Consider the following 12,781-nt stretch of genomic DNA (forward strand, 5'->3'; position numbering starts at 1 on the left):
ATATTCCATTACCGTACTTCGAAGCATGTCAACCGCTGTTTAAAATAAATTTTTATGCCATTTTTCTCGTAAAAAAGCGATAATATTCCGACCGGGAAATCGTTTTTTATTACAAAGAGAGTGAAAGTAAAAGCATGCTGTCCCCTCATGCACGAGCCTCAGTCTAATGGCCCTCTGATAGAGCACTTGCCAAACGCGCTAATGTGTTTCAGCCTGGGGATGGAATTACATCGTTCAGCTTTTTCCCGCCTTCTGAGAGCCCATGGGAGCCGTAGGAAGTGTCACGTCATGCCAGAGATCCCCTGTATTTGTTAGAGATGATCAAGGAGGGCAAGAAATGGTCAGACAGACCATCTCCTGTAAGGAATCTTCTCAGGTTTTGGCCTGCCAAATGAGTTCTGTTATACTCACAGACACCATTCAAACAGTTTTAGAAACTTTAGGGTGTTTTCTATCCAAAGCCAATAATTATATGCATATTCTAGTTACTGGGCAGGAGTAGTAACCAGATTAAATCGGGTACGTTTTTTATCCGGCCGTGCAAATACTGCCCCCTAGCCCCAACAGGTTAAATGTAAATGTAAACCTAATAAAGCCAAGATAATGGAATTCATTGCCCTTGACAATCAACCGTTCTCTGTCGTGGGTGATGTTGGCTTTCGCCGACTGGTCGAGCCCCGGTTAACACCACCAAGTGCGCTATTTTTCCGATGTTGCCCTACCGGAGTTACACAGTAATAGCGTCACTGCTATTAGCTTCACGACATACATACTTTGGAACGCTGTTTGAGCCTTTGCGTGTCAAAAAAAGGATACAGTGACACTGTCAAAGCTGTACAGAAAAGTCTGCAAACACATACCATGAACGATGTGTTTACAATACAGCGTTGGTAATAACGCATTATTTGTTCGACCGCAACTTCTGGGGTAGCTAGCTTTAGCTTGGTACCTAGCTAGCACCAATACAACCAGGCTGAAAACGATGACCAGTAAAAACTGCAGTCATTTTCATTATTCTTAGCAGTGATTTAGGAATCCTTGTAAGTAAGTATAAGCTAGGTAGCCACTTGTTGTTCACCTATTGAAATTGAACTTCAGTTCATGAAAATAAATGGCTAGCCAGCTACTTCACCCTGTTGCCCAAAGCTAACGTTATAAGCAGCCAGCTGGCTAGCGAGCTCGACTGGACTGTGTTGTGAAGCTAGCCACAATAAGGATTAGGCACAATACTGGAATTTGTGGTTTGCCTTCAAAATAAAATATGTCATTGACAGGGTTGCAAATGAATACAAATATTCAAATTATGCCATACTTTTATTTTGAAGGCCACCCGCAAAGTCCACTGTTATGGCTAATCCTTATTGTGGCTAGTTTCACATAGATGGGTCCGACCACCATTAATCAAATAAGAACCGTCTTATAAATTAGGGTTATTTTAGATTACAGCTATATAGTTAGCCAGCTAACTATATAGCTACTGAAACAGATTATGTTGTGATATTTGACGTGTATCTTTTTTGAAACGCAACGACCCAAACGGCGTTCCATAGAAATCCTGGTTGAGAATGAAACGACTGAACAACGAAACAGCAAGTCAGTGAAATAAATAGCTTTTTATTATGTTTTACTGGTAATGGGGACATACATAAATGCCAACAAAATTACTTTTTGGTCAGTGTGGTGTGTGTAACCTTTATTTAACTAGGCAAGTCAGTCAAGAATAAATTCTTATTTACAGTGACAGCCCGTACAATGCTGGGCCAATTGTGCGCCGCCCTATGGGACTCCCAATCACGGCCGGATGTGATAGCCTGGATTCGAACCAGGGACTGTAGTGACGCCTTTTCCACTGAGATGCAGTGACTCAACACACACACATAGATGCAGTGGTCTAACTATTTAACTGTACTAGAATGCTTAAAAGGTCGCAGTTTTTATTTTTTATATCGGTATCGGGGAGGAAAATATCGGATATTGGTATCGGCCAAAAATGTCTTATCGGTGCATCACTAATTACTAGTATGGTCATGTCAGCACACCACTACTAAGCACACACCCCTGAGGGGCCCCCGTGTTGAGGGTCAGTATGGCGGAAGTGTTGTTGCCTACCCTCACCACCTAGGGCCGGCCCGTCAGGAAGTCCACGATCCAGTTACAGAAGGAGGGGTTCAGTCCCAGGGTCCCTAGCTTGGTGATGAGCTTGGAGGGGACTATGGTGTTGAACGCTGAGCTGTAGTCTATGAACAGCATCCTCACTGAGCTATTTCCCCTCTTGTCCAGGTGGGAGAGGTCAGTGTGATTGCAATTGAGATTGTGTCATCTGTGAATCTGTTGGGGCGGAAGGCAAATTGTAGTGGGTCCATGGTTCTGGGATGATGGTGTGTGTCATGACTAGCCTTTCAAAGCACTACATAATAACAGATGTGAGTGCTACAGGGCGATAGACATTTAGGCAGGTTACCTTCGAACCTCTCTTGGGAACAGGATCAGCTTGAAACATGTTGGGATTATAGACTGGGACAAGAGATTGAAAAATGGTCTGAAAACTCCAATAACGTAGAGATGTTTTCAGTGAGACCCTGGGAATGTTCCACCTCTAACAGTTAAATAAATATATATTTTTAAATACAGTAGAGAGGTAGTGTCACGTCATACTTTGTGACATTGGCTATTCACGAGGAAACTAGATAGCAGAGAGTTGATATTGAATAACACTATCACCTCTCGTTTTGGATGTGTAAAGAAACAATGTGATAATCAACTAGAAAATAAATGGTCAATAGATAAGGTCTTGATGGATCCTCAAGAGGTTAACTCAATTAAGAAGTTTATGAAACATTGAAGTAGACCAAGACTACATTGTATTGCCATTTCTGGGAGTGATCATATTCACACCAAAATAGGCCCATCTCAAACTGGACAGATCAATTAGGCTTACCATATCAGAAACGTGCCTTAGACAGCTTTGGCAAAACTGATCACATGGAGGGCACTGTACAGAAGCACAAGCTCCACAGGAACAGGTGAAACCAATGAGAGAGGCACTGCAATAGCTCATTAGGACCCGCTAGATTTACAAATCACAATTCCTCCATAGAAGAAAAATAAGAAGTTCTGGTGCCAGGGAAACAGATGTGGCCACAACATGAACAGGTACTGTAGTCATAGTGCTGTAAATAGAACTATACAACCATAAATAGAGTGATGGTGACAATATGACCTGATGGAGAGGTGGGGAGAGCTAGAGCGAGGAAGATCATGAGTGTGAACAGGTGTTGTTATTCAACTACTAAAGGCTCCAAAGAAACAAGGTTGAAACACACACACAGCTACCCTACTCTAACTGTATAAGTTCAAGAGTATTGCTGTAGACAAGGTCACATTCTTCAGATGCAAACAGAACAACAAAAATACTCTGGCCTAAGTCACAAATAACATATCCTGTTTCTGACAGTATCCAAGCCATGACAAGTCACTATGTTCTATATATAGTCCTTTTAAATATTTAGCACACACACACACACACACACACACACACACACACACACACACACACACACACACACACAACCAGTCAAAAGTTGACATACCTACTCATTCCAGGTTATTTATTTGTATTATTTTCTATATTGTAGAATAATAGTGAAGACATCAAAACTATGAACTAACACATTTGGAATCATGTAGTAACAGAAAAAAGTGTTAAACAAATATAAAATATATTTTATATACTTCTTCAAAGTAGCCACCCTTTGCCTTGACGACAGCTTTGCACACTTTTGGCATTCTCTCAACATGCTTCATAAGGTAGTCACCTGGAATGCATTTAAATTAACACGTGTGCCTTATTAAAAGTGAATGGGGAATTTCTTTCCTTCTTAATGCATTTCAGCCAATCAGTTGTGTTGTGACAAGGTAGGGGTGGTATACAGAAGATGGTCTTTTACCAAATAAGGCTAAGTCCATATTATGGCAAGAACAGCTCAAATAAGCAAAGAGAAACGACAGTCCATCATTACTTTAAGACATGAAGGTCAGTCAATCTGGAAAACTTCAAGAACTTTGAAAGTGCAGTCGCAAATCCCATCAAGCACTATGATGAAACTGGCTCTCATGAGGACCGCCACAGGAAAGGAAGACCCAGAGTTACCTCTGGTGCAGAGGATAAGTTCATTAGAGTTACCAGCCTCAGATTGGAGCCCAAATAAATGCTTCAGAGTTTAAGTAACAGACACATCTCAACATCAACTGTTCAGAGAAGATTGCGTGAATCAGGCCTTCATGGTCGAATTGCTGCAAACAAACCACTACTAAAGGACACCAATAATAAGAAGAGACTTGCTTGGGTCAAGAAACATAAGCAATGGACATTAGATCGGTGGAAATCTGTCCTTTGGTCTGATGAGTCCAATTTGATATTTTTGGTTCAAACTGCCGTGTCTTTGTGAGACGCAGAGCAGGTGAACGGATGATCTCCGCATGTGTGGTTCCCACCGTGAAGCATGGAGGTGTATTGGTGTGGGGTGCTTTGCTGGTGACACTGTCTGTGATTTATTTAGAATTCAAGGCACACTTAACCAGCATTGCTACCACAGCATTCTGCAGCGATACACCATCCCATTTGATTTGCGCTTAGTGGGACTATCATTTGATTTTCAACAGGACAATGACCCAAAACACACCTCCAGGCTGAGTAAGGGCTACTTGACCAAGAAGGAGAGTGATGGAGTGCTGCATCAGATGACCTGATTAGAATCTCATATATATTTTGATTTCTTTATCACTTTTGTTACTACATGATTCCAAGTGTTATTTCAAAGTTGATGTCTTCACTATTAATCTACAATGTAGAAAATAGTAAAATAAAGAAAAACCCTGGAATGAGTAGGTGTGTCCTTGGACCGGCACTATTATTATTATAAATATATATAAAAAAGACAGTAGAGGCTGCTGAGGAGCGGATGGCTCATAATAATGGCTGGAACGGTCTGAATGGAACAGAAACCATGTATTTGATAACACTTCACTTATTCGGCTCCAGCCATTACCACGAGCCTGTCCTCCCCAATTAAGATGCCACCAACCTCCTGTGATGACTTCATCAGTATAAAAGCAAGGTAGTTTGTGCTGTTAAATAGCTACAAAGCTACCTATTTAGGTTGCTGGCGAAGGTTGCTCTGTCGACTACCTTTTGTAATAGCCCTACGTTACTGCAGACACTGCTCTGTTAACCAGAATAACAGTCCCTCATCCTAGTCAATTCGATATTTTAAACTGGGTGGTTCGAGCCCTGAATGCTGATTGGCTGAAAGCTGTGGTATATCAGACCATATACCACGGGTATGACAAAACATTTATTTTCACATTGGTAACCAGTTTATAATAGCAATAAGTCACCTCGGGAGTTTGTGGTTTAAAACCTGTTAGGGCTAGGGGGCAGTATTGACACGGCTGGATAAAAAACATACCCGATTTAATCTGGTTACCACTCCTACCCAGTAACTAGAATATGCATATACTTATTACATATGGATAGAAAACACCCTAAATTTTCTAAAACTGTTTGAATGGTGTCTGTGAGTATAACAGAACTCAAATGGCAGGTCAAAACCTGAGAGATTCCTTTACAGGAAGTGGCCTGTCTGACCATTTGTTGAACTTCTTTTCCATCTCTATCATTTACTAAGGATCTCTGCTCTAACGTGACACTTCCCACGTCGTCCATAGGCGCTCAGAGCCCGGGAAAAAACAGAATGTCGTCATTCCAGCCCCAGGCTGAAACACATTATCGCCTTTCTCAAGTGGCCGATCAAGGGACTCTGGGCTTAGGCGCATGACCCGACCGCCCCCCGCCTTTGGGATTTTTTCCTCTGTTTGCCGAAAAGGAGATTCCCTGTCGGAATATTATCGCTTTTCTACGAGAAAAATGGCGTAAAAATTGATTTTAAACAGCGGTTGACATGCTTCGAAGTACGGTAATGGAATATTTAGAATTTTATTGTCACGAATTGCGCCATGCGCGCGACACTTCTTTACTATTTCGGATAGTGTCTGGAACGCACGAACAAAACGCCGCTATTCGGATATAACGATGGATTATTTTGGACCAAACCAACATTTGTTATTGAAGTAGCAGTCCTGGGTGTGCATTCTGACGAAGACAACAAAAGGTAATGAAACTTTTATAATAGTAAATATGATTATGGTGAGTGCTAAACTTGCCGGGTGTCTAAATAGCGAGCCCGTGATGCCTGGGCTATGTACTTAGAATATTGCAAAATGTGCTTTCACCAAAAAGCTATTTTAAAATCGGACATATCGAGTGCATAGAGGAGGTCTGTATCTATAATTCTTAAAATAATTGTTATGCTTTTTGTGAACGTTTATCGTGAGTAATTTAGTAAAATGTTAGCGAATTCCCCGGAAGTTTGCGGGGGTATGCTAGTTCTGAACGTCACATGCTAATGTAAAAAGCTGTTTTTTTTATATAAATATGAACTTGATTGAACAAAACATGCATGTATTGTATAACATAATGTCCTAGGGTTGTCATCTGATGAAGATCATCAAAAGGTGAGTGCTGCAATTAGCTGTCTTCTGGGTTTTGGTGACATTATATGCTGGCTTGAAAAATGGGTGTCTGATTATTTCTGGCTTGGTACTCTGCTGACAATCTAATGTTTTGCTTTCGTTGTAAAGCCTTTTTGAAATCGGACAGTGTGGTTAGATTAACGAGAGTCTTGTCTTTAAATAGCTGTAAAATAGTCATATGTTTGAGAAATTGAAGTAATAGGATTTTTAATGTTTTGAAAATCGCGCCACTGGCTGCAAGTGGCTGTTACGTAGGTGGGACGAATTCGTCCCGCCTAGCCTAGAGAGGATATGGCCAATATATCCAGGCACTCCGCGTTGGGCTGTATCCAGGCATTCTGCGTTGCATCGCGCGTAAGAACCGCCATGGTATATTGGCCATATACCACACCTCCTCGAACCTTATTGCTTAATGGCACCACACTGTCAGTTACCATTCAACACTTCTGAATGAAGCAGTTAAGCAGAACCATTAGCCTACCATTTAGAAATCCCCTTGACCCTACCTAGGATTTCTTCAGCCAATATGGCTTCTTCACAGATGGGCTCCTCCATCACAGGTTCCTCCATCAGAGCAGATGAAGTGGGATCCATGATGAGAACTTTCACAGTTTCTAACGAATCCCCACTGCCTGAATGAGGCGTAGAGTGACCACTTGGACAGCTGGAACTCGATACTGGCCAAACTAGCCCAGGGGACTATTGTTTTAGAGCCGTCAAACAAATATGGGAAGGACATGCCGTGTGTGTGACACTACTCTGCCATAGGAAGATAGGACACAAGAGGGACTGCGCAGAACAAGGTACGCACAAAGACATTGCAGCAGAGTTGGCACTTGTCCAAACACAGACAACGTTGCCTGTCAGTTGGTCTTTAGAAAGGACCTGGTGCAGAGGTTGAAATTCTCTTGAATTTGAGCACATTGCACTATAGCATTTAGAAACAGTTGTACAGTAAAAAAAAAAATGTGTGTGAAGGAACGGCTCATGACAAGGCTGACACACCCATTCTGGTGCTATACCGGCACTACCATCTTCTCACTAGATTGGTGGAGTAGTGTTTTATTGGCTTACAAACTTCCAAGCATTTAACCTAGTCTAAATATGTTGATACCATACCTTAACGGAAGACAACGTGCAATACATGGCACTCTCTCGACTGCTTCCAACAACGGGGCACGCAATATGCTAGTTGCCATGATACAGAAGCCATCAATGCAATTTGAAACGTCACAATCATCATTACACAAGCAGTGTACAAAACATATTGAGTTGCACCACGTTTTGCCCTCAGAACAGCCTCAATTTGTCGGGGCATGGACTCTACAAGGTGTCGAAAGCATTCCAACGGGATTAGTTATTTTATTAGGATCCCAATTAGCTGTTGCGAAAACAGCAGCTACTCTTCCTGAGGTCCACACAAAACATGAAATAATACAGAACATTAATATACAAAAACAGCTCAAGGACAGAACTACATCAATTAAAAAAAGGCCCACGTAGTCTATATATTAATACACACAAACTATCTAGGTCAAATAGGGAAGAGGTGTTCTGCCATGTGGTGTTGCTTTATCTGGGGATTTTTTAAACCAGGTTTGCTGTTTATTTGAGCAATATGATAAGGAACAGAGTTTGTTCTGGATTTGGGGACTGAAAAGACCCCTGGTGGCATGTCTGGTGGGGTAAGTGTGTGTGTCAGAGCTGTGTGTAAGTTGACTGTAAATAATTTGGGATTTTCAACATATTAATGGTTCTTATAAAAATAAGTGATGCAGTCAGTCTCTCCTCAACTCTTAGTCAAGAGAGACTGGCATGCATAGTATTTATATCAGCCCTCTGATTACAATGAAGAGCAAAATGTGCTGCTCTGTTCTGGGCCAGCTGCAGCTTAACTAAGTCTTTGTTTGCACATGACTGGACAATAATCAAGATAAGACAAAACTAGACCCTGCAGGACTTGATTTTTGGAGTGCGGTGTCAAAAAAGCAGAACATCTCTTTATTACAGACAGACCTCTCCTCATCTTTACAACCACTGAATCTACATGTTTTGACCATGACAGTTTACAATCTAAGGTAACACCAAGTAATTTAGTCTCCTCAACTTGTTCAACAGCCACACCATTCATTACCAGATTCAGCTGAGGTCTAGAACTTAGGGAATGACTTGCACCAAATACAATGCTCTTAGTTTTAGAGATGTTCAGGACCAGTTTTATTACTGGCCACCCATTCCAAAACAGACTAACTCTTTGTTAAGGGTTTCAGTGACATCATTAGCTGTTGTTGTAGAGGCGTATATGGGATTCTGTCCCATGTTGACTCCAATGATGCCCACAGTTGTCAAGATGTCCTTTGGGTGGTGGACCATTCTTGATAGACGCGGGAAACTGTTGAGTGTGGAAAAACCCAGCAGCATTGCAGCTCTTGACACACGAGCCTGGCACCTACTACCATACCAAAGGCACTTCAATATTTTGTCTTGCCCATTCACCCTCTGAATGGCACATGTACACAATGCATGTCTCAAAGCTTTAAAAAAAATCCTTCTTTAACCTGTCTCCTCCACTTCATCTACACTGATTGAAGTGGATTTAACAAGTGACATCAATAAGGGATCCTAGCTTTCACCTGGTTAGTCCATGTCATGGAAAGAGTTCCTGACATTTGGTACACTCAGTGTATTTCAGCCATCATGACAGAAGACTATAATGACTTCCTCTAAGGCCATTGGCTAATCTTCATGTGTTTATAAAAATATAAAGGTTATCGGCTAATCATAATTTGTGTTAACCAAATAATCATCATCATCATCCTCTTTTTCAATAGGCGAGTGCATCAGAGTAGTAGGTCCATAAATGGCAGCCAAAGAGTTCGGCAACAATCTGTCTAACAAAGGATGTTACAGGGCATGGACCATGAAGAACTGTCAGACATACGCACGCCTGCAACATTTGTCTGTGGTTGATGTTGCCTTGGCAGTTGTGACACCCTACTGTAGATTCAGTGTCTCTTTCCCAATACCAGCACAAACAACCCATTGAGGTCACAGCACTGCAAACAGGGCCAAGCATTAGTAGGATATGCCTTCCAATTAGATATTACAATCACAGTGCATGTTGACTTTTTATAATAGCATCCCATGCACTGCAACAGACAACTTCCCATGTCTTTGTACTTCTGATTGAAACCCACTTATAGTGGGAAATACTTGCTATAAACTAAGCCAGTTTGTGCAATGAAAACACAATTAAAATCCATGCATTGACAGTTCCTTGTTATAAGTAACTATTATCCACCAGTCACAACACAGGACACTTTTCACTAGTTTAGACTCAGTCCTCAATTAAGACACTCTTATTCTAAGATAATTTAAGAGTAGGTTATTAGTGTGAAAAATGTTATGCAACCTTTTAAATGACACAAAATCCATGAAACAGTTAGACGGGTTTTTTTTTTTTACCAGATATGCGTGCCCAGGGATGGTCTGGATGAATGACATGGTGTGCACTGGGAATATGGAATAATTTGATGACCATTCCCCACAGGCCAACATAGCATCATTCACATTCATCATCATTTGAGAAGAGAGAAACACGAAGCCTAAACCAACAACAGAAGACAAATAGCTAAACATATAAACTCCCTTCTAAATGTACTGAAGACATTAACTAACCCGCGGACACAGTGGACAACAGTGAACGTTAGCAGCGGGGCTACATTGTAACATTGTAACAGTACCTAGTTGCTACATTGTAGCGTTTTAAAATAGATTCTGCACAATTGGCTCGAGGAAAGAACATTATCAAATACATTATTCTTTGACTGGTGATCGTGCAGTTGCATAACTGGCAAATAAATATTTAACTAGCTAGACTTGCACAATCATTTAGCGTACGAGCTATGCTGTTAGCTAGTTAGCATAGGGAAGGTTACCGACCTTTTTTGGCTTGGTTTCTGAAATTCTTCCTTGGAGCCATTGTAAGTGCACAGATGCTGACTGTTCAAAGGATTCAAATAATTAGCCTGTAAACTCCCTTCTTGTTCCCTAAATGAATTGCTGATACCACCTTGATAGAGGTAGCTTCCTATTACCTACTATTCCAACAAAATAATCATGTCCTCATGTATACTGAGCGACAAGCTAAAGTCCATGGTAACCAGTTTACTATTGATTGATCTTAAATTCCGCCAGTCCACGACAGGGAATGAGAGATGGGCGGAGTTTTCTGCGGATTATTTTTTGTTGTAATTCAACCGCTTGGACCACTACTTGTTGGGAGTGCCCAGAGATTTCCGCCCTGCAGTTTTGATAACAGCAAAAATCACGAAAAATCTTCACATAACATAAACATCAAAGTGTTTGAGGTGGCTGCTGAGTGGACCTAGAAGGGACAGAGAGGGCTGTATAGTATCCAACCTGAGACAGGCGGGGATTTCTCTGCCTGGGTCCCTGATGGGGATGCCTGCAGTATCTTCTGGGGGGTCAAATACAGTGATGTATTTAAACCCTGGATTGTACTGCTATGTATTGGCCAGTGAGAGTCTTTGAAGCCACCGATCGGCCATATTGCCACTCCCCAGAAGAAGCAGTCCTCCATGGGAATAAATGGAATTCTACAGTATTTCAATTAAATGTATTTTTGTATTTTTTGGTGTAGTGGGGACAATAAAACTAGAACTTTCAAAAATAGTTTACTACAATCTTTATGTTTATCTCACATAATACAATTTAAAAGTATGCATTAAGGTGCAGGCTTGGGCGGTATCCAGATGTTCATATTGTCATACCGGGATTTACGGTATTACCAGCAAAGCACATAAGGGGTGCGAGAAAAGCCCATTGGGCCTCTATTACCAGAATGCTAACAAAATTATCACTAACTAAAAGAAAAATCACAGATGCTGTTGGCTAAAGGCTAACGAGCGAGAACGGACATAAACTAATTGCAAAGACAAGCAAATCCAGCTCATAAAGTTATACAAGCATAGCTAGTAGCTACCAAATGTCATTTTCGGTGAGTGTTGACATTTATAAGCGACAGTGAACGAGAGAAATTGTGCAAATGAACAAAGTTGTGATGCTGCTCTTTCTTCAGAAAAGCATGCATGTGTACACGGACCAGATGGGAAAAGAACAGAGATAAAAAAAAGCTAAATGCTAGTAGGAAGCACAAAAAAAATGACAGCTGTACAGATACCTCATCCAGAGCTCTTTGACTTCTGGAAGAAAGCAATTATAAGATATCTGATGGCAAACATTTAGTGTATTGCATACAAGTGTAACTCCAACTCGTGCGACACACAACAGACTTGCCGATAGATATAGAACGCTATGGCCTCACCAGCTTGCTTTCTCTTATTGTGCTATTTACAAACACATTACTGGCTCAACTGTTCTGGGGAACTACGGTAAACGAAATAGTTTAAAATAATTTGACAAATGAAATGAACGCAATCTTCTAAGGTATTGCACAAGTTGATTGCAGGTAATAACTAAAAATGTCGCAAAAAATATTCACATTTATTGAAAAACTTCAAAATTATAGTTTTGATGGTATTTATAGTATAGAAAAACCCTCCTGTGGCTTTTTCCAAATACCCCTGGTATACGGTATACCGCCCAAGCCTATTAAGGTGTCTGTAATAGAATAAACATGGCAAAAACAAATGTAGACGTTAAAAAACGAATTTCTATAGCTTCCAAAATATTTTCTACATTGATGGGGAGTGCCAAGATGGAGCCATGTTGGCTTCTAAACAGCTCCCCGTTTGTCATCTAGTGTATATATAAATAATTGGTCAGCTCTAACCATGCAGGGTTCCCCAACTGGCGGCCGTGCCCCCAAATTCAAATATTATATCTGTTTGGGCTTCTTGCTGTCAATTTGCAGTCTACAAAGTATTTGTAATTATGTTCAGGTCCCCTGACCACCCATTCAAGAAATAAATAGTCCCGTGGCTGATTCTAGTTGATGATCCCTGATGGGCTCCCTGGAAACAATCTGTAGAGATATAGATCAAGAGAGCTTCAGGGATGACTATACAATTGCAAAAAATGTCTTATATATATATATATATATATATATACACACACATACTGTATAGTTGAGCATTTACACATACTTGCAGATGTACAGACCCACAGATGACAGAGCTCAGACCATGACAACTGCACTCCTGCTTCC

At 40.9% G+C, this 12,781-nt stretch overlaps 1 protein-coding gene across 14 annotated transcripts in view; it reads right to left on the reverse strand.

Annotated features, from left to right (window-relative positions):
* The window catches only part of LOC106579584 (aspartyl/asparaginyl beta-hydroxylase), a 59,291-nt gene extending 48,465 nt beyond the window's left edge, over positions 1 to 10,826 (reverse strand). For all 14 annotated transcript variants that reach the window (XM_045702728.2, XM_045702725.2, XM_014159631.3 and 11 more), the window contains exon 1: positions 10,534 to 10,826. In XM_045702728.2, the coding sequence (XP_045558684.1) occupies positions 10,534 to 10,573 (40 nt within the window). In that variant the 5' untranslated portion in view covers positions 10,574 to 10,826. The remainder of the gene's footprint in view (positions 1 to 10,533) is intronic.
* Positions 10,827 to 12,781: the final 1,955 nt, after the last annotated feature.

This window comes from Salmo salar, chromosome 19, assembly GCF_965601325.2.
Source record: "Salmo salar chromosome 19, fSalSal1, whole genome shotgun sequence".
Lineage (NCBI taxonomy): Eukaryota > Metazoa > Chordata > Actinopteri > Salmoniformes > Salmonidae > Salmo > Salmo salar.